The 21,317-nt window shown below is 45.2% G+C and overlaps 1 protein-coding gene across 7 annotated transcripts in view; it reads left to right on the top strand.

The window, feature by feature from the left end:
* The first annotated feature begins 6,026 nt into the window (after positions 1-6,026).
* The window catches only part of myom2a (myomesin 2a), a 28,279-nt gene continuing 12,988 nt past the window's right edge, over positions 6,027-21,317 (top strand). For 2 of the 7 annotated variants that reach the window (XM_056585827.1, XM_056585826.1), the window contains exons 1-18: positions 6,032-6,136; positions 7,043-7,185; positions 8,399-8,491; positions 10,594-10,729; positions 11,354-11,508; positions 12,035-12,127; positions 14,254-14,342; positions 14,511-14,552; positions 14,749-14,913; positions 15,322-15,483; positions 16,378-16,519; positions 17,094-17,293; positions 17,393-17,446; positions 18,902-19,029; positions 19,409-19,592; positions 19,762-19,779; positions 20,641-20,815; positions 21,192-21,313. In XM_056585827.1, coding sequence (XP_056441802.1) covers positions 7,073-7,185; positions 8,399-8,491; positions 10,594-10,729; positions 11,354-11,508; positions 12,035-12,127; positions 14,254-14,342; positions 14,511-14,552; positions 14,749-14,913; positions 15,322-15,483; positions 16,378-16,519; positions 17,094-17,293; positions 17,393-17,446; positions 18,902-19,029; positions 19,409-19,592; positions 19,762-19,779; positions 20,641-20,815; positions 21,192-21,313 — 2,071 coding nt within the window. In that variant the 5' untranslated portion in view covers positions 6,032-6,136; positions 7,043-7,072. Of the gene's footprint in view, positions 6,137-7,042; positions 7,186-8,398; positions 8,492-10,593; positions 10,730-11,353; positions 11,509-12,034; positions 12,128-14,253; positions 14,343-14,510; positions 14,553-14,748; positions 14,914-15,321; positions 15,484-16,377; positions 16,520-17,093; positions 17,306-17,392; positions 17,447-18,901; positions 19,030-19,408; positions 19,593-19,761; positions 19,780-20,640; positions 20,816-21,191; positions 21,314-21,317 lie in introns of all 7 variants that reach the window. The other 5 variants (XM_056585833.1, XM_056585828.1, XM_056585829.1 and 2 more) reach the window with 4 other exon arrangements.

The raw sequence follows: 21,317 nt of genomic DNA, 5'->3' as shown, positions 1-21,317 counted from the left end.
ATGTCAGTTTGGTGACTCAGTCCTGCACAGCATCGCTGCCCCCTCCCCTCACCTCTCTCTCCCTCAATCTCTGACTCTCTCCACCCAGCTATCTCTGTCTCCCTTCCCTAGCACCCCCGCCCCTATCTCTTTTTCTCTCTATGTCTCTCTCCCTCCCCTAGCTCTCTGTCTCTTTATCTCTGTCTTTCCCCTTCCCCTACCTCTCTCTCTTCCTCTCTATGTCTCTCTCCCTCCCACTGCTCTTTTTCTATGGGCAGGTGTAATGGCTGCCTCAAGGTGACCTTGCCCTCTGCTCCTCTGCTGTGTAAACAAAACCTTCACCTCTGACCTTTGACCTGCTTATAGGGGTCAACCAAGCGCACCATCTACCCCTAACGTGAAGCATGTTCAGTATTGATGCATGAATATATTGTAGGAAATGAGTTGTGCTACAAGGGACGCGTTATCAATCTAATCAGCCATTAGGCTACGTTCCCATGAGCCCGTCCCCATGGTAACGGTCTGGCTCTCTGCTGATTGATTGGCAACGCATCATGGCTGCTTGGCTGCACGTCCCATGTCTGACGCTAGGTCCATGGTCTGACGCATGCTGCAGCTACCGGCAGGTCCACGATACTGAGAGACCAATACTACTATTAATGGTTGTAGAAGTCATAGTCGTATTTTATATTTTAAAGCAGACTTTATAGTCTTTTAGTATACCTAATCAACCACATGCATACTGCAAATACTTATCTTTGGTCCATTATATTATGAAGTGTGGTAATTGTATGAACGATGTATATCAAATACTTGGTTTTCTGGCTTATTTTTTTACTTGACTTTTGTCTAAAATGTTGACGCATAGAAAAATCAAATAAAACAAAAGCAAGAGATCTAAAGTCAGACCTGCGAACAGTTTCTGAACTAAAGTGTGTTTGCGTGCGTTTGTGTTTCAGAGGGTATTCAAGTGCGTGCGTGCCTTCATGTGTGTGTGTCTGTGTGTGTGTGTGTGTATGTGTGTGTGTGTGTGTGTGTGTGTGTGTGTGTGTGTGTGTGTGTGTGTGTGTGTGTGTGTGTGTGTGTGTGTGTGTGTGTGTGTGTGTGTGTGTGTGTGGTGCAACATTCCAAAGAGGAGGCCCCTTCACCGCACAACCCCCTCATCATGTTATTATGCTCCAATAACTCTCTTTATACTAAACAGTTAGCTACTCCCCGTTAGACGCTCTCAAGTTTTGAACTGAGTTCAGATTGAGATTTTGTTGGGGGGGGGTTATATTGAACTTTCTGTTCAATATAAACAACTTTATCAATCCCCTGTAGGAGAAATTTGTTAATGTTTGTCCCTGTAAAACAATAATGGTAAAAATAAATAAATCATACAAAACATGACGGTAACTCTAAAGTCACTTCCACCAATGCAAAGAGAACAGAACAGAGTAGGGGAGGGCGTAGCCTGACTCGTTTGTGAACGACCCAGAGAAACGCAAAGCAAATTGAATGTCAACATGTATGAGGCTTTAATAAAATCCCGGACGATTTTGAAATTCCGCCCGGACACATTTTTTTTAAAAATATCTAAAAAAGAGGGCAATTCCGGGCAAAAGAGGACTTCTGGTCACCCTACGTACTGGGAACCCATTTGATTCCTACCTGTTCCACTGTTAAATAGTGAGAAATACGAAGTTCGGCGTGTGAGCGTGTGCATGGGTTGAAATGCGTGTGTCTCACGCCCAATGCATGAGACTTGAGAGCCCAGAGTCCGTTACCCCTAGTTACTGGCCACCAGTTAACCAGTTACCGTAGTTAGCATCAGTTATCATTTGTTAGACCCAGATCAACCACAATTACTCACATTTACCCAGTGGCGGCTGGTGAATTTTATTTTAGGGGGGGCTGAAAGTTTGTAAACCAAACCCCTGTAGGGGGGTCTGGGGGAAACCCCGAAGATTTTTTTGTGATTTTCCAATACAAATGAAGCATTCTGGTGCATTCTGACAAAATAATAAAGACAAAATAGAACATTTCCTTACAAAAACGAATGGAGCCGGGGAAATAAGTTTTAACTTAATTTATTTTTTTTAAAAAGATTAAAAGTGCAAATACATCAATAATAATTGGGAATTATACGCAAGTTAACATTCTCTCTCTGTCTCTATCTGTATGTGTGTTTGTGAGAGAGTGAGAGTGAGTGAGAGAGAGTGAACACTCTCTCTCTCACATTGAAGGCATGATGCCACCATAGGTTTGCAGATAACTATATACAATATGCACACTGAAGGCATGATGCCACCATAGGTTTGCAGAGAACTACATACAATATGCATACTGAAGGCATGATGCCACCATAGGTTTGCAGATAACTATATACAATATGCACACTGAAGGCATGATGCCACCATTGGTTTGCAGAGAACTACATACAATATGCACACTGAAGCTGCTTCAGGATTCTCATAGATCAGAGACAGTTCCGTCTTGAGCTTTGCCTTGTTCAGCGTGGGATATGCCTTCCCAGTGGCATTCAGAGCATCAGCAGGAAATGAAACATATTTATTATGGAAAACATATAAACATATTTCCTTGTACTAAGGTAGCACTCACAAGGTGGCCAGTGAAAGAGAACCTCGCTTTGGTGTGAGCCAGGATGGTGTCGCAGAACTCTTCAGACAGCCTCTGCTTCGCCTCTTCTGTCAAAGCCGTCCTTGGTCTGTCGGTTCCTGATGGCTCTTGCAGCTAGTCAGAGTCTCTGAATGCAAACAAACCAATAATGTGTTTGTTAGGCTGTGTACAGTACTGTAGTCTACGTGATGCACATGTTCACACTTTATCCAGTAAAAAGATGTCAGCATACCCACTTAAAATGGGCAGGAATGCATAATGTTAGTGTTAAACACTGTTTTTTATCTATTGTGTTGGTAACTTCACTCATAAATCTATCTACAGCAAAGTCTGCTTTTAGACAAATACGATAAAATATCAATATAATATGGGCAACCTTTTACGTGTGGTTGTTCAAGACCCACTGATGGCCTGATGAGTATACCCACTTAAAATGGGCAGGGATGCATAATGTTAGTGTTAAACACTGTTTTTTAAGCTATCCATTGTGCCTCGCCTAACCAGGATGTCTCGCACAGAGTAAAGCATGCTAGATTACACCACTGGCAATATATTATAAAAAAGAACATGTTATTAAAAAAAAGAACACAAATACATTTCATGCATATGTTCTCATAACAGAGCTTTGCTTTGAGAAGGATCAAATTATATACATGTTATCTTACCTAATGGTCTGCACACTGCTTGTGAAGCTCTCGAGGGCCCTTTTGATGAAGACTGCATCAATGTCCTTCTTCTGGAGCTTCTGGTACAGAATGTCGACGTGCGACCGCTTTCTTTTATTAATTTTGGTCTTGGATGTCCTGATTGTTTTAATGCCAATTTCTCTGAATTGGATCGTAGACTAAAAGGAACTTCTTTCAGAGACGCAACGGAATTGCACACATTAGCAGCCATGTTGAAATTAACAAATCACTTGATCGAAGATATCCCTTTGCGCTCTTTTCTCAGTTACGTATGACGCAAGCACGTTAGGGCGAGTCCCAAATCCCAATTGAAAATGCAATGAAGGCTTATTTTCCGAAAAAAAAAGTTTTTACATGACATTCAATGGGAGAATCCTTGGGCGATTTTCCACGTCAATGAATTCGCCCAGAGAGGCGGGACCATTTGAAACGCGACTTGAATCTGACGATTCTGATTGGACAATGACAGATAATATGTCTAGAACACTGAAAACTACTTTTGCTGCGATAGAATTTGTTAGAAAAAAAAATCTCTTTCTCCCAGTTGGTAGGGCGTCGCCCCAATCGCCCCTATACACCATCCGCCCACTATTGCCGGGAACATAGGACCCTTTTCCCAGAAAAGGGTCCTATGTTCCCCGCAATCTATCAATCTTTGAAAATATGACAGCCAATCAGCGTTGAACCGGCCAACTCAGTGCAGTGCAGTCCGGGGTGAACTGCAGCATGGAGGAGAAAGTGATTGTTGCCGTTTGCGACTACCGGAGCGCTATATATAATAGTATATCATATAATTGTATGTATAATATCACGGCCAAAAGCTCTGTGCGCCTCCGGATGGCTGTAGCGCGGGGAGCTCTCGTAGGGATTGGGCTTCACGGGGTTTGTTTACCGGCGTTGTTATGGTTTCCGGTCTTGTGTGTTCCATCGGTTTATTAGGTAGGCCTATCTAATAAATCTCTGTCTAATCAATACTTCATTCACTGCCTCATCCGTGGTCATTACAATATTATGAATAGACTGCGTCGGGTTCTCCGATGTCTCTCCCTCTTCCACAAAAGGTAAAGACATGCAATGGTGGTTATCTCGGCCGGAATTTGGCGGTAATGCTGGAAAAAGTAGCCTAATAGACCGGGGAACATAGGAACCTTTTCTTTTTTTTTTAAAAGGGTCCTATGTTCCCCGATCACATACATATTGGGGAACATAGGACCCTTTTTGGGAAAAGCGGGGAACATAGGACCTATGTTCCCCAGTCTCATACAAAGAGGGGAACATAGGACCCGGGGAACATAGGACCCGGGTGAACATAGACACGCTCCAGTTATAACCAGTTAGCCTGTCGTTGGTGGGAATTAAATGATAATAAAAGTGGGGTTGACAGAATTAAGACGTGTTATCATGGAATATGTGGTGGTGTCGCTCTGACAAAAGCAACATTTATAATTCATCATATACTTTACCTATTCAATGAGCTAGCCAGTGTTGTCTTCGTTCGTCTTTCCAAAATAAGTAGGCTATTGCTGCTGCAGTCATTTCTTTGTAATCCAAACACAAACTTCCTCCACCCCCGTCAGCGTGCAGAGCAGTGGCGGCGGGAAGTCTGTCAGGATGCGGAGATGCGAGTAAAACACTTCAATCTTCATTCATCAAAGAAGGGAAAATTGTGTAACATCGGCAGAAGTCAATCAAGACTGAATTCAGGTATTGCCCATGGTATACATATAATTTCACTACATTTATAAATTCACTAAACAAATTGCACATTAAGCATCTATCTATCCAATGGTAATCGATGGATGTATCAAGTCCGTGTCAGTGCTTAGCAGGGAAGAGGTTGATGAAGTTCCACAGTGATGAACACTAGAGGGCGGTATGTACCAAATACATATCCGACGCTGGCGGAGAGTACACTGAGCTCGTTTGCGGGGACACCATATTATGCACCCTACACCAGTTTATTTCACTGAAAGCTCTAACTATTTCTTACTTTAAGTGCTATTAATTAACATAATTAAAATTGTGCATTTTAATACCAGTCAATCGAGACATCAAATATGAACCGTCCAATGAATAATGCACTGCTATAATGTATGGTAAAAAATAAAGAAAGCGGGATTCATTCCCTCCATGTGTTTCTACTTCCTTTGGTGTTGCTGGTCACGGTGTGTAACAGAATGAGGGGATAGGGGAGCTAAATTAGTTTGCAGTGACTACTCTGCATATCGCTTTCTCTCAAGACTATCTCCGTTGCTTTAAATAGCCAATGGTGTGTCTGGAAATAGTTGAGGCTTGAGTCCCCAGACCCCTAAAATGGTGCCGTGCGGTTCCTAACCCAACTTTCCCCAGAAAATATCTGAAAAGTTTGATCAAACCACTAGTTAAATCGTAGCCTAATCACGTATGTCCGGCTAGGACTTCTAGTCCGTCTAGGAGCTGCGCATCTCCACTTTACGCACTCACTATTTAGAGTTGATCGATTAACCTCCGTCATCAATATGTTGTTTAAGTTCTTTAGAGGTGTTCTACCTATTACCTATTTTTGTATCCGTAAATTAGTCAACAAAGTCCCGCAATACCACATAATCCCTCAATTTATCCAAAAAGAGCGCATTTACACCGTTTCTGAAGTGATGTCTGACTGGAGGTGCGCTCTGTGCAACGCATCAAGTGCAAAATGCGTGTGAAAAGCGGACTAAATGCTATATATAGTCGAAGGTGCGTCCATACAAGGGATGGAAGGGGATCGGCATTTGTTGAGCGCGGCTCATATTTTGGTTTGCATCACAAGTGTTTCCTAAACGGCGTTAGGCTGGTCTGCCACCGCTCTGCTCTTTTAATCTCTCGGGGTAAGTAGCTTTTATAATTTTTCTTCCTGACAAGTCGAGTGTTGGTGTGGAACTGCCTATGTGTGCCCCCCGATGTACGATGAAGACGGACACATTATCCCTGGGAGGTTATTTCCATTAGGCTACTGTCAACTGTCAGGGGACAAAGTGTTGGAGTCTAATCGTTATCCGCCCCTGTGGATCTCCCTGCTGTTGAGAGGAAAAGAGGAATAGTCTGCTGTTGAACTCACATGTCGGCTCAGTCTAATGCATTTTAGTTTGTGTGTGTTTATGTGTGTGTATTCATATATAAATGCATATATTTTTACATAAATATCTATCACTTTCTATCCTTAATATGTAATTATGTCTGTATGGCTTGTTTTCTGGGCATTGTGCATTCGTAATGCAAATTGGAGGTCAAGGCTAATAGTTTGAGAAGTTGCAGGTTAGGGAATCTCTCGTCATGAACACACTTTAAAAGTCTGCTTCTTTTCCCCCTGATCTCATGCTCCTCGCTATTCATAGCTGGAGCTGTAAGGTGAAACACGGCCATCTGCTGAGTGCAACTTATATGTACAAGAGCAGCAGCAACTGTCCTCAATGGCCTGGATTTCTTTGACTTGATATTAACATACAATATGTGTCTTATTTATAGATACACAGAAATGGCACAGTCAAAGGGTATATTGTGTCCTGAAGTTATTCGGCATATGTCAGAGCGGCCGTATTTTTTGTTAATCTGTCTCACAGACACAATGGTGACCAGTTGCTCCTCCCTCCTCCTTTCCTCCTCCTGTCTCTCACCCCCTCTCTGGCTCCTCTCCTCCATGCCGCTCCCTCTCCTTGTCTCTCGCTCATTGCTGTCTCGCCTCCCTATCATCCTCTCCATCTCCTCCTCCACCTCCTCCTCTCTGGTGATCTTAGCCAAGGTGTTCTTCAACAGTTTACTCAGACATGGCTTCCAAAGTCGTATATAAGAAGAAGGCCGTGAGCCACGTCAGCACTGATTACCGCTCACTTCACTCTAAACATGTTGTCAAGAGACAGCAGGCAGTCGGGTACCTCAGGTAGGGTACCTCACCTGTTCAGGTAGCATAACGGCTGAGGTTATACGGCTTGGGTAGTACTACAGCTGCAGAAGTACTATCTTTTGACCCAGAGCACAAACCGCGAGAGCCATAGATGTGTACTAGGCCCTAACACGCAGAGCTTGTGACATATGTTTAAGTATAAGTAGTACGAGCATTTATTTTTTTGCGCTTGTCTCTCTGTCTGTCTCCTTGCCTGTCTAAGGCTTGTATTTGTCTGTGTTTCTATCTTTTTGTGTCTATTCTAATCATTTCCCCAGCCTGTAGTTAGTTATGTGCAGCTACAGTGGTTGCTGCCAAGCCACGGTCCTTGATAAGCAGTGATGCTAATGTGCTAATGCTTATGTATTGTCTTAAAGGACAGAGTTAGGTAAACGGTGCTGCAATAGCTTTTAACTCACTTAAAGCACTAAATGCTAGCTGGCTAGCTAGCTTGGATAGCTCCCTAGCAGAGGGGAGAGGGCTCCATTTTGCAGTTTGTGTGCCGTGATGTGATCTGAGACCTGCTGACGGGGTAAGAGGAGGAGGTGGCCATGTTGTCATGGAGAGGCTGATGTCATGGGGTCCAGGCCACCTCCTTGAACCTGACCTCCATCTGATGGCAGGGCTTGGGAACCTGCTCATGTCCATAGACACACTATTCTCCACACTTGATTCATCAATATGTATCTACTGAAATAGGTTCCATAGATGGACAGGTAAGTCATCTAATCTTTCCATTCGGGCCAAAGGAAATGATTGGATGGCTTATACAGTCCTGCAGCCACAGATAGCAGATTTTTTACTTTTTTATGTCAGAGCAATGGATTTATTGATTGCTTTCGGGATGTGAACAGAATTGACATCACCAGAACAAATATGACAAGAATGCTTCTTAAATAAATTGCCTACCCTGTCATTAAATCCATGTTCAAGTTATGCATCTAAACAAACTTTCTGTTATTCTTTTAATTACATTTGAGACCATTCATATATTAATAATAATAAGGGTTAGGGTTAGGGTTAGGGTTAGTAGCACAGAGAACAGGAAGCTAAGTTGCTCTGGTATTGAAGAACGGCATTGGTCTGAAAACATATCTGTGATTGGCAATGCAATGCAGGGCACGACAACGCTGTGTGGTCTCAGTACACCTGCTAGAATGTGAACAGAACGTGACTAGCTAGGTGCTAACCATTGGCTCCGCCCCAACAGGAAATCTACCTGTAACTCGGTGAGCCAGGTAAAGGCTCAGGCCACGGAGGCTATGGCAGAACCAGCGTATACGGTGCCGGAGTTCCGGCAGAGGTGAGTCCTCCCCAGGCTATTTTAGACGTAAACCAACACCCCCCGAAACACTCAGCACTGGACGCTCCCTGTAGAAATAGCAATGTCATATAAAACTCTTACACTATGAGGTCCTCCACAGTAAGTTATGATACGATGATCTTTAATAATCCTGACGGGAATGTGTCCCAGCAGAAGTATGGGACAGTTACAGTACAATAAGAGTCAAACATTTCATAAGAATGGTCAATTTACTACCGATAAATATACTCATATTCACAATATGGGTATACATTTATATAGAAATACATTTTAATTTCAGGATGTAAACATTATTCACAGTGCTTTATAAAACAATGTCCATGGTCGTGCCCTGGGTCATTTCCATTGTAGTACCCAGACTGGTGTCGATGGTAGTTTACAGCAGGGGCAGCCAACACGGTGCCGGCGGGCACCTGGCACAGTGCCCGCGGGCACCTGGGACCATGAGTGTCACCCGCAGGGCATGTTCTAAAAATAGCTCAAAATTATATAATTATGTTGTTCTTTTTAAATCAATAAGACTTGCATGGATGGTTTTTTATGGCAATGACAATATTTAAAATAACATTAAGAAAAACAAGGCATAAAAGAGAAAGAAAACTTGTAATTTTTCAAAATGATTGGGGATAAGGGTTCTGATGTGAAAGTCTTATTTGTGTGGCGACTGTTGTGACGGCCAAGTGGACCAATGTGGAGTGAAATTTCATTACCTGTCACAATAACTTTCAGGCCAACTACCCACCTGGCAGTGCCCTACGGGCAGAAAAGGCCTGTGAGTCAAGTAGCCCTTCGTACGATTCAGTACCCTTGAAGTAGCTCTCGGGTTCAAAAAGGTTGGTGCCACCTGGTTAACAGGGTAATGCCCATCGTAGTTTCCAGGGTAATGTCCAGGGTAATGTCCAAGGTAATGTCCATGGTAGTGTACAGGTATCCAGGGTATTGTCCAGGGTGTTTTTTTTACGGATATATTTTGGACGTGATATGCTCTACTTGCGACATGACATAAGTTTGAAACTTATTTATTTATTTATCTCTTATTGCTTATGTTTATTTATTTATTTATTTATTTTTTCCACAATGTCTTGTTTTTAAAAAAATGTATGATGACTATATGCTATGTAAGGTGACCTTGGGTGTCTTGAAAGGCGCCTCTAAATTAAATTTATTATTATTATTATTATTATTAACTGTGGGGATGGGGCGGTTTGAACCCAAGTGCACCAAAAAATAAGCATCATACAGATGTACACTAGTAGATAAGTCTGTCCCAATCCACTTCCAATCTAATAGAACAGACCACATTTGGTAAACATGGTCAAATACATTTAGCTATACATTTAACCCAAATAATACAAACAGTGAGAAATAATAAGACTATAATACAAATATAATAAAATAAATAAATGTATATAATAGAAAAATACAGTAGACAGTTAGAGAGGTATACCTGTAGACATAGTTGGATAGACAGGTAGACAGTTGATACTTCTTCCCAATAGAGCATTTGATTCTTTGATTACAGTGAGGAATATGCCCCAGACCTCATTTAATGATGTGTCCTCTCTTCCTGCCACTCTATATGTTACCAGTTCATATGTGGCCACTTGTCACATAATTTCCGTCCATTCATCTTAAGCAGAAGGAGACGAGAACTTCCAGTGTCTCAGAGTTATTGTACAACCTGTTGTCGTAGCCAGTTGAAGCCGTAACCTCAAACAATTGGACATTCTGATGTCCCCTGGGAGGATTCCTGAAAGATGAATTGATGGTGTTTATATCAGCACTAATCTCAACATCTTATTCTGGAAAACAATAATCTCATCCCCCATGCATTCAGCTTCCTCAAATGAATACAACAAGGGCTCTCAGGTTGCAATCTCTTAACCATATCCCTACAAGGCATCAGTGTCCCGCAGTTTCTATATGCCATCTTACATAGGGTCCAACAGCCTCTATTGATAATGTTACATTGAATACATTATGATTGCATTTCACGTCAGAATGTGTTCCAGGATGCACCAGGTTTATTTTTCCAGGGTAATGTGTCATGTCCCAGTAAGGTGAGAGTTCCTGTCCTTCAGGAGCACGGAGGAGGTGGAGGAATACCAGAGAGTCTCCACCCATGTGGGGAAGGGCCTGGCTGCGATCCAGGAGGAGCTGCACAGGATGAGGATGGCCACCAAGGCCCAGGTGGACAACCTGGCCATCAAGAGAGAGGTACCAGCCACACCCACACTGTGCTGTAGTCAACAGAGAGTTATTTGTATTAGACATTAGTTAGTAGAGGCTACGAGTTAGCAGAGGACATCCTGAGCATTTATAAGTGCACTTGTACACCTCAAAGTTTTCCTAAATGTATAAAACACAGAACATTTAAGACGACATTTGGAAGTCAATTTGAACATCTAGAATTTATAGTTGAGCGACCAATGACCAGCCTGTAGTCTGTGTTCCCTAAAGCATCTAGGTGTTTTTGTTCAGTAGTTATCCTTAACGTTAAGAACCTAGAGCCACTAGGAGTTATCGTTTAGAAGTCAGTTCCTAAACATTAACCACCTAGAACATAAACGGGTAATCGTTTAGAAGGTACCCTAATCATAATCAAAAAATTTCTCATTTACAAGTTATGCTAATACCTACAAATTATTCAGTACGTTTACAAGTCATCCTTAACATCTACAAGTTATCCCGGACATTTAGAAGCAATGACCCGCTTTAGAATCGAATGTTACGGTTTGCTGTGAAGCTGGACCAACCAGTTAAGTGTTCAGTATCTGAATTCACTCCACGTCGCTTCAGCTACCAACGCTATCCCCTGCTTCACGTTCCCCGTGCCCTCAGGTGCAGGAGAGGATGAGTAGGAAGGTAGACCTGTATGAGGAGGGGAACAAGCTCCCTGACTTCCTGGTGGCCCTGAGGCCCCACACCGTGTGGGAGAAGACCCCGGTCAAGCTGTACTGCACCGTTCACGGTCACCCCAGGCCCATCGTCAGTTGGTAAGCTTGGTTCATAACTGTGTCCCCTGCCCTGGTAAAGGGGATCTGTCTAGCTCAGCTATGTCCTAACATGAGGATTCATCATACCCGCCTTGTGGAAACAATTACAGTCTGCACCATAATCTCTGTTTCCACAGAAGATTTGCAGAGAAGTGAGACCCTTTATGTAGTTTATACCATAGCCATACCAAATCAGGGAATGAATGAAGACAGTGGTCATACTCTCTTGCGGAAAAATAGTTGATGTTGCAGACATGTTATCTGAGATGTCTCTTTACCAGTAATTATCTATTTATCAAGTAAGACGGTTTGAGTTCTAACAGCTCTAGTGTTTATGTTGTCCAATGTTGTGTAGCAGCTTGTTGTGTTATTTATTTTGTGTAGTTATGTGCTGTGACGTTTATGTAGTGTAGTGCTGTCATTGGTACTGTTGTTGTGTAGTGTAGTGTTGTTATTGTGTAGTGTAGTGTAGTGTAAAGTTGTGCATCAGTGTGTAGGTTTTATTCATGTTGTGTACTCTCACCAGGTTTAAAGATGGCGTTCCCGTGAATCCTCTGAACGCACCCGGAAAGTACAAGATTGAGAGCAAATATGGAGTCCATGGTTTGATTATTAGCAGGTAAGTGTCCTTCCCTCCCATCCCGCCATCTCCATCTCAATATCTCTATCTCTCCACTTTATCCTCAACTCATTTCTATATATCTATTTCCATCTCATCCCTCCATCTCCAGCTCCATCTCCCCTACTCATCCCTCCTTCTCTATCCCACCATCTGTCTTTCTCAATCTCATCCCTCTATCTTTATATCTCCATCTCCATCTCTATATCAACATCTCTCTATCTCTCCACCTCTATCTCTCCACCTCTATCTCTCCACCTCTATCTCTCCACCTCTATTATCTCTCCACCTCTATCTCTGTCTCTCTATCTTTGTTTTCTCTCTCTTTATCCACTTCTATCTCTGTCCCTCCCTCTGTATTTATCCACCTCTATCCCTCCATCTCGCTCTGCCTCCATTCATCCATCATCTCTCAGTATCACCTCTTGAACCCTTGTGTAGTACAACGTTCTCCACCACCAGTTGATTCATTCCCGACACGCAGGTCAGACTGAAGGTGTGAACTGAGGATGGGAGCACATGTTGTGTAGTTCACACATCGTCACATGCCGGGTCACCACACATGGACGAGTTAGCGGTGGGGGGAGAGTCGATGCCAATAAAGACTTTTTAAATATATTTCATATATATTTCATTTAAACTGAGAGAGCTGGTGATAGAGAGAGCTAGAGGGAGAAAGAGAGAGAGAAAGAGAGGGAGAGAGAGGCATAGGGAGAGATAGAGAGCTGCGTCTCCTATTTGGAGGAGGAGGTGTTCCCTGGCCTGCTCCTCAAGACTCCTCAGCTGTTCCTCCCACGTGCTGACCCCAGCGTTAAAAGAGCCTGAAATACACCTCCTCTCTCTCTGTACCACTACCTCTCTCTACCACTATCCACTCCTCCCTCTATCTATCTCTATCTCTGTGGGTCTCTACCTTTCTCTATCTATCTCGCTCTCTATCTCTCTATCTCTCACTATCTCAATGTATGTCACAATCTCTGTCTCTATCGATCTCTCTCTATCTATCTTTCTCTATCTCTCTTTTCGATTTAAATCAAAGGGCTTTTTTGGCATGGAAAACCAAAATTTACATTGCAAAAGAAAAAAGTTAATTATTACAAAATAAAGATAATTGCCAGATCATTTTTTTAAAAATACATTGAAGTCAGTACTTAGATCTTTGTATTATAACTATTAATGAATTACTATTGTTTATATGTACAATTAACATTAAATTGTCTTTCGGTTACAACATGGTGGTTCAACTCACAACAAAGGCAGTGATGTTATTATTATTAGTAACCTGGCTGCAGCAGCTCGCTGGGTCCCTGGCCCCACCCGTCACAGCTGAGACGGCCGCAGGATTTAAATAGTCCCTCCAGAGTGAAGGTCGCGTTACTCCCCTTCTCACCCCCCCCTTCTCCTTGGCATCCCGGCCAGCCGGCCGTTCCTCCCAGGGCTGGCGCTCCTGAGGCCTGACATCACGTTTCAGAACCACCCTTACCCCCTCCCTTACCCCCCCCCCCCCCCCCCCCCTCACACTTCATGGAAACGTTTGACTTTAGGAGCACAGGGTCCTCTTTGAACAGTGACAGATGCAGAAGTTTATGAGTGTTGAGTCCAACAATAAACAATGACTACACTCCCTGAACATCAACTAGCCATGGTCACATGTCAACGCCCCCAATGATTAGAACACTCTGGTGGATGACCTCACCCCCTGACGATTAGAGCCTGCCTGTCAAATGACCACACCCCCTAACGAACCCTCAGGTGGATGACCACACCCCTTAATGATTAGAACCCGGGGGATGACCACACCCCCTAACTATCAGAACCCGGTGGATGACCACACCCCTTAACGAACCCTCAGGTGGATGAACACACCCCCTAACGATCAGAACCCGGTGGATGACCACACCCCCTAACGAACCCTCAGGTGGATGAACACACCCCTTAACGATTAGAACCCAGTGGATGACCACACCTCTTAACGATTAAAACCCAGTGGATGACCACACCCCTTAACGATTAGAACCCGGTGGATGACCACTACTTAAACGGGTGGTCCCACTTAATTTTTTCCCCTCCTTCCATGGCCCAACTGAATGTTACTTTGCGTTGACCTGATGTTCGTTTGTTTGCAGGAGTGCTGTCAGTGATACTGCAGAGTACAGCGCTGTGGCCAGCAACCCATTCGGCACGGCCACCAGCAAAGCTACTGTTACTGTTAAGAGTGAGTCTCTCTCTCTCTCTCTTTCTCTCTATCTCTCTCTCTATCCTGGTTATATTTATTAAACCTCTCTCTCTCTCTCTCTCTCTCTCTCTCTCTCTCTCTCTCTCTCTCTCTCTCTCTCTCTCTCTCTCTCTCTCTCTCTCTCTCTATCTCTCCATGTGTTTCCAGGGCCAGCAGGGGGGGCTGGAGAGTCATGCCAGCTTGGACTAGGTGAGTGATGGTTTTATTAAGTGTGGAAGCGTGTTTGTGTGTGGGGTAAGGAGACAGGTCTGAGTGGTTTAATAAGCTGTGGAAACAGGAATATATATAAATATATATATATTTATATACTCACACAAACAACAGTACCTCCTCCTCCTCCCAGTCCTATTCCCAGTATAACCAGTAGCTCTCCTCCTCCACCCAGTGCCACGCCTGACACAAATGCACCCCAGCAAGCTGGAGGTCACCCTGCTGGAGCGCTTCTCCGTCAGCTTCGGAGTGGAGGGAGGCTCCATCAGCCTGGCGTGCTCCATGGTGGTGGTCCCCGACCTGCCCAACCTGCCACCACTGGCCCACTGGTACCGAGATGGTAAGCCCTGACCCAAGCACTAGAGATATCCTGGAGCATAAAAATCGGCCATGTGCCCAAAAGTACTGATCGCTTCCCAGGCCATGTCCCTGTGAGTCCTGATACACACCCAGGCCATGTCCCTGTGAGTCCTAACCCTAACCCTAACTGATTGAAGATTGTGACGTGGTCCAGATATCGCTGGAAAAACATGTTTTCCCTTGGACAGACAGCACCTTCCAAAAACGGATTAAAACACTAGTATGGGCTGATAGCTGTTAGCACGGAAACCGTCAATAATTGACAGCTTTACCGGTTTATATTTGAGCTGGTGTAGAGTGGTCGTCGTTACCAGTTTCACACAAATGTTTTCCAAAGTGCCACCAGGGTCAGGGTCCTGACCATTCCCTCCCCCTCCCCTGTGAGCAGATCACCTGATGAAGGCCGGGCCCCTGGCTGAGATGACGGTGGGAGGGGGCCTGGCGCGCCTCAACCTGCCCCGCCTGGCCAAAGACGATGAGGGGCTCTACACCCTCCGCATCTACACCAAGGAGGGCACCACGGAGCACAGCGCCTACCTGTTCGTCCAAGGTACCCCCCTCTGTCTGTCTGTCTGTCTGTCTGTCTGTCTGTCTGTCTGTCTGTCTGTCTGTCTGTCTGTCTGTCTGTCTGTCTGTTTGTCTACCTGTTCGTCCATGGTACCCCCCTCTGTCTGTCTGTCTGTCTGTCTGTCTGTCTGTCTGTCTGTCTGTCTGTCTGTCTGTCTGTCTGTCTGTCTGTCTGTCTGTCTGTCTGTCTGTCTGTCTGTCTGTCTGTCTACCTGTTCATCCAAGGTATCCCCCGTCTCTCTGTGTGTCTGTCAGTCTGTCTGTCTGTCCGTCTACTTGTTCGTCCAAGGTACCCTCCGTCCGTCTGTCTGTCTGTCTGTCTGTCTGTATGTCTGTCTGTCTGTCTGTCTGTCTGTCATTCTGTCTGTCCATCTACCTGTTCGTCCAAGGTACCCTCCGTCTGCCTGTCTGTCTGTCTGTCTACCTGTCCTTCTACCTGTCCATTTACCTATTAACCTGTTTGTAAGTCGGTCTGTTTACCTGTCTGTATGTCTACCTGTCCATCTACCTGTTAATCTGTTTGTAAGTCTGTCTGTGTGTATACCTGTCTTTCTGTCTACCTGTCGTTCTCTCTGTCTGGCTATTTTCCTGTCTGTCTCGAAGTCAATCTGTCTGTTGATCGTTCTGTATTTGTGTCTGTTTGTCTGTCTGTTAAACTGGTTTATCTGTTTGTTGTCTGTCCATTTTTCCATCTCTGGTTCTCGCTCTCTGGTCGTTTCGTCCGTCTTTCCATCCATCAATCCATTTATTTGTCTGTTCGTCTGTCCGCTCATTAGCTCCTTGTCCTTCTCATCCTTCATTCTTCCTTCGCTCCTTTCTTCTCTCCCTTCTTCTCTCCCTCTATTCTTCTGTTCTCCCCTCTTCTCCTCCCTCCTAGATGCTGTTCCCTCTGTTGCCGGTGCCCCCGGAGCCCCCATGAGTGTGAAGGTGTTTGACATCAACATGGACTTTGCCCTGGTCTCCTGGAAGCCCCCAAACACCACCAACGAAGCGGCCGTCTCAGGATACTTTGTGGACAGGTTGGCTCCTTCTCACGACCACTTCTAGGAACTGTACCTCATGGTTCACCTGAGACTCATGGTCCACACGTTTCTGTTGCACTCTCTCTACATTACACTTTCTCTCTTCCATACCCTCTCTCACTCTCTTCTTCCCCCCTCTCTTACTGGCTTCCCTTTATTATTATTACCTTAATTATTTTTTGTTTATTATTATTGTTATTCAAACAAAAAATTGTTTTTGTTATTTTTTACTTATCCCTGGATGAAGATGCCTGGAATTAAAGCAGTTTGTGGTCCTTTATGACATCCTCTCTCTCCTTCCTTCCCCTATCTCCCTCCCTTCTCTCCCTCTCTCCCTCCCTCTCGTCCTCTATTTCTTCCATCCCTCCTTCTTTTTATTATCGTACTTCATAGCGTCTTTTATTTTATTAGCACTTTCAAACTCTCTTACCTCCCTCATCCTTCCTTCCATCCCTCCCAAATTCCTCCCTCTTCCCTCCCTCCCCCCCCCCCCCCCCCACTCCCTTCATCAATGACATCTGCCAACACTGAGTGACCATCGTGCCTCTCTCCCCCTCCCCCCCCCACCCAGGTGTGAGGCAGGCAGCGACCACTGGGTCCAGTGTAACGACACCCCGGTGAAGGTGTGTAAATACCCGGTGACGGGTCTGACCCTGGGCCAGGCCGTCCACTTCCGGGTCCGCGCCGTGAACAGCGCCGGCATCAGCAGGCCCTCCCGCCGCTCGCAGAAGGTGACGGCAGCCGACCCGGCCGAGAGCGAGCGCCTGCAAGGTACAGGGGAAGGTAACTACAGCAACGCTCCAACGCCGCGAGGCGCTACCGCCGCCGGGCACTAACGCAGCGCTCTCTGCCTCTTGTCCTCCGCCACAGTGGTGAACATACGGGGACACTACGACATACTGATCAGGGACGACGACCTGGAAGGTAGTATCACCGTGACTACCATTGGGGCACACGCTAGATGTACTGCTACGTACTAGAGCGTGCTACTACACTGACGACCGACTCCGTCCTAACGCTTTGGTTTGACCTCCTTCGCTCTGAACTAAACTCTTGGTGACGTTGGGCTCGTCGCCCCCCCCCCCCCCACCCCACACACACCACCTTCACTCCCCTCCATCCCTCTGCACCACCTCAGCACACCTCGTCACCGAGCCCCGTCAGGTGACGCCGTGACTTTGGTGGAGTAAACACAGAGAGTATAACGTTAAACATTATCCATCCCCAAAAACCAACCTCACAAAGACAACAAAGCTGTTCATAGTGAACTCTCTCAAATAGTACTTTTCGTTTAACTTTTGAGAAACATGAGCATCTTTGCTGTACATTGTAGATTCTGCAGTTAAATACTTCTACCAACAAACAAACACACATCAAAATAAAACGAATCACAAATAAACAAGCTATGTTTAAAGACAAAAAAAAAATACTATAGACTAAAAACAATACAGCTAAATATTCTGAAACATATTAATTGAACACTGTTACATCGTTAATAAAAAAAAAATTATCCCGATCTAACCTTACCTTGTTGGTGTTGTGCTTTAACAGCCATGTTTTTTTTTTTATTCAATAAAACTTTGTTGAACTTTACCATCAAACTAAAACAAAACATACAATGACCCCAGTGACCCCCACTCTAATCCAGTTCTTAACAATAACGATCATTCTTCTAATATAGATCAATTAATAGATCTAATATTTAATCAATAATAATAAAGTTAGTTATTCTTGTAAAGGTTGATCTCATTATTACTGATACATCTGTTGTACAAGTGCTACGTTTTCATATTTTTGATGGGTTAGAGTTAGTATAGTTAATATTGTAAGCAGGGTTATGACCACTAGACTTAGTATGGTTAGGACCAGCAGAGTAGGTTGGGTTAAAGTTAGTAGTATTAGTTGGGTGAGCAGGGTAGGAGTCGGTAGGGTTAGTAGTGTTAGTAGGGTAAGAGTGGGTAGGGTTAGAAGGGTAAGCAGGGTAAGAGACGGTAGTGTTAGTAGGGTTAGTAGGGTTATCAGGGTAAGAGTAGGTAGGGTTAGTAGGGTAAGAGTGGGTAGGGTTAGTAGGGTTAGTAGGATAAGAGTGGTTAGGGTTAGTAGGGATATCAGGGTAAGAGTGGGTAGGGTTAGTAGTGTTAGTAGGGTAAGAGTGGGTAGGGTTAGTAGGGTTAACAGGGTAAGATTGGTTAGGGTTAGTAGGGTAAGAGTGGGTAGAGTTAGTAGGGTTAGTAGGGTTAACAGGGTAAGAGTGGTTAGGGTTAGTAGGGCTAGCACGGTAAGAGTGGGTAGGGTACAGGTAGGAATAGTAGGGTGAGTCAGCACCCAGGGCCTTGTACAACAGCCAGATGTACGGGTGTGTAAACCGTCCTGGAATAGGTTACGTCACTATTCCGGGGGAGCCGACCAGCGTGCACGCCTCTGAGGTGTACCAGGCCTACGTGGTGCTCAGCTGGACCCCCCCGACCCCCCGCGGCCGCGCCAGGCTCTGGTACATCATCGAGAAGGTGTGTCCTCCATCCTGTGACCTCCCCTTTAGCGTCCCGTAGCTCTGCACCGGCCCAGGGCCCCTCCCCCTGCACACCTTTACAGTGTGGAGCTGCCGTGCTCAATAGAGGCGTCCACACACCTGTCTCAAACAACGCACTTAGACAGCACCGGTCAAATATTATATTGCTGAGATAAAATGTTGTTTGTTTGTTACATTACAACCTTATTTCAGTAGAGCTGTTTGCATCACCAAACCTAGAAGCAGACATAGAACTGTAAAGAGGTCTCCCAGTGTCCCAGCCCCGTGATGTTAACGAGGCCTAACACCCACATGGCCGCCCCCTCCGCTTTCAATCCATTTGTCGTCCCCCCCCCCCACCCCCGGCTTTCCCATAGTGCTTAGCGGGCACGGAGGAATGGACGCGCATCAACACTGGGGTCAAAGTTCAGTCGCCCCGTTATCCCATTTTCGATTTGCTGGACGGGAAGTCCTACCAGTTCCGGGTGTTCTCCGCCAACCAGTTCGGCTCCAGCGAGGCCTCGGCCCCCACGGGGCCCGTCCAGAAGGCGGACGAGCACGGTAAGGCAGGGGCCGTCTGACGCATACATGCAAAGACATGCGCTGCATATCTTGACCTGACTGAACCAACAGTAGTTGAACCAAACCCACAGTTGCTCATAAATTAATATAATTATAAAGTAAACTATCTCTCGACAAGTGTCCCTGAATGTCATGACATGTGTTTCAGGTTCAAAGCGACCAGTTGGTATGTATTAAAGTACTTTAAAGTCCCATAGGAGCAAGCAAAGCACTGATTTTGGATTTTCTCCCTGTGTGCTCACCTGCTCCGATGTGTCTGTGACTTCCCACCTGCTGACGGGCCGTGTGGGCGCACCTGGCTTAAAACTAATCCTTTGACTTGGATTCCACCACAACGGTCCCAGTGTTACTGCATGTTTTAAAAAAATCCTGCAGGCTTTAAGGGGAGGTGGTGAACTTAAACACACAACTACAAATTATTCAGGCAGGAATGAACTTCCACTTCCTATCAGCACACCGAAACACGCCTTTATGATTCACTGACGATGTGGGGAACCGGTGATGAGAAGACTTGCATTGACTCACACCACACACCCAGAGCCACTTTTTATGTCCCGCTTACCCTGTGTGACCCTGGTTATGAACTGAGACTCCAATGCTGAATGCTATGAGGTAACGTAATGCTACTAGTAATACCGTGATACCATAATACTGGTGTCGGCACCACTCAGACACACCTGAGGGTCACTGTGCCACACCCAACTGGAGAAAGAGGTGATTTAAAAGACAATTAACCTGAACAAAATGTTGTTTGACCAGCTCCTGCAGCAGATGATCCCTGTATTATTATTGACAATAGATAGTCTTTATAGTAATATTAAAGTCAATACATGGTGTCAGTGTGTGTATGTGTGTGTGTATGTGTGTGTGTGTGTGTGTGTGTGTGTGTGTGTGTGTGTGTGTGTGTGTGTGTGTGTGTGTGTGTGTGTGTGTGTGTGTGTGTGTGTGTGTATGCGTGGGCGTGAGTGCTAATGGGATTAAAAGTCAATGCTTCTCATAACTGGGGTTTGCTTGTTTTGTGTTCCAGGCGTTCCCTCCACCCCTGGCCAGGTGGTGGCCACCAGGAACACCAAGTCTTCTGTGTTCGTCCAGTGGGAGGCGTCCAAAGTCCCCAACAACCTGCTGGGATACTACATCGATGCCCGGCCCGCCGGCTCCAAGCTGTGGCAGCCCTGTAACCACAAGCCCTTCAGACACACCAGGTGAGACCATAACCTGTAGACACCAGGTGAGTCTATACCTATAGACACCAGGTGAGACCATACCTGTAGACACCAGGTGAGTCTATACGTGTAAACACCAGGTGAGTCTACAACTGTAGATAAACCAGGTGAGTCTATATGTGTAAACACCAGGTGAGTCTATAACTAGATAAACCAGGTGTGACTTCGCCTATAGATACCAGGTAAGACCCTACCTGTATACACCAGGTTAGAATATACCTGTAGATAAACCAGATGTGACTTTACCAGTAGATTAACCAGGTGGGTCAATACCTAAAGTCAGAGACAGAAGCTTGACTTTCACAGGACAGAAATTAAGCCCCTCTCTGCTTCTCTGTTTGTGCCTGGGGTCCAGGTTTGTGGTCCATGGTCTGGTTCCAGGGGAGACCTATGTGTTCAGGGTCCAGGCAGTCAACCTGTTCGGTCTGAGTGAAGAGTCTCAGGAATCATCCCCCATCGCTGTGGAGCCCGCCCTGGGTGA

The sequence above is a fragment of the Gadus chalcogrammus genome, chromosome 3, assembly GCF_026213295.1.
Source record: "Gadus chalcogrammus isolate NIFS_2021 chromosome 3, NIFS_Gcha_1.0, whole genome shotgun sequence".
Lineage (NCBI taxonomy): Eukaryota > Metazoa > Chordata > Actinopteri > Gadiformes > Gadidae > Gadus > Gadus chalcogrammus.
Note: the sequence above shows the minus strand (reverse complement) of the source record. Positions and strands in the feature narration are given on the sequence as shown.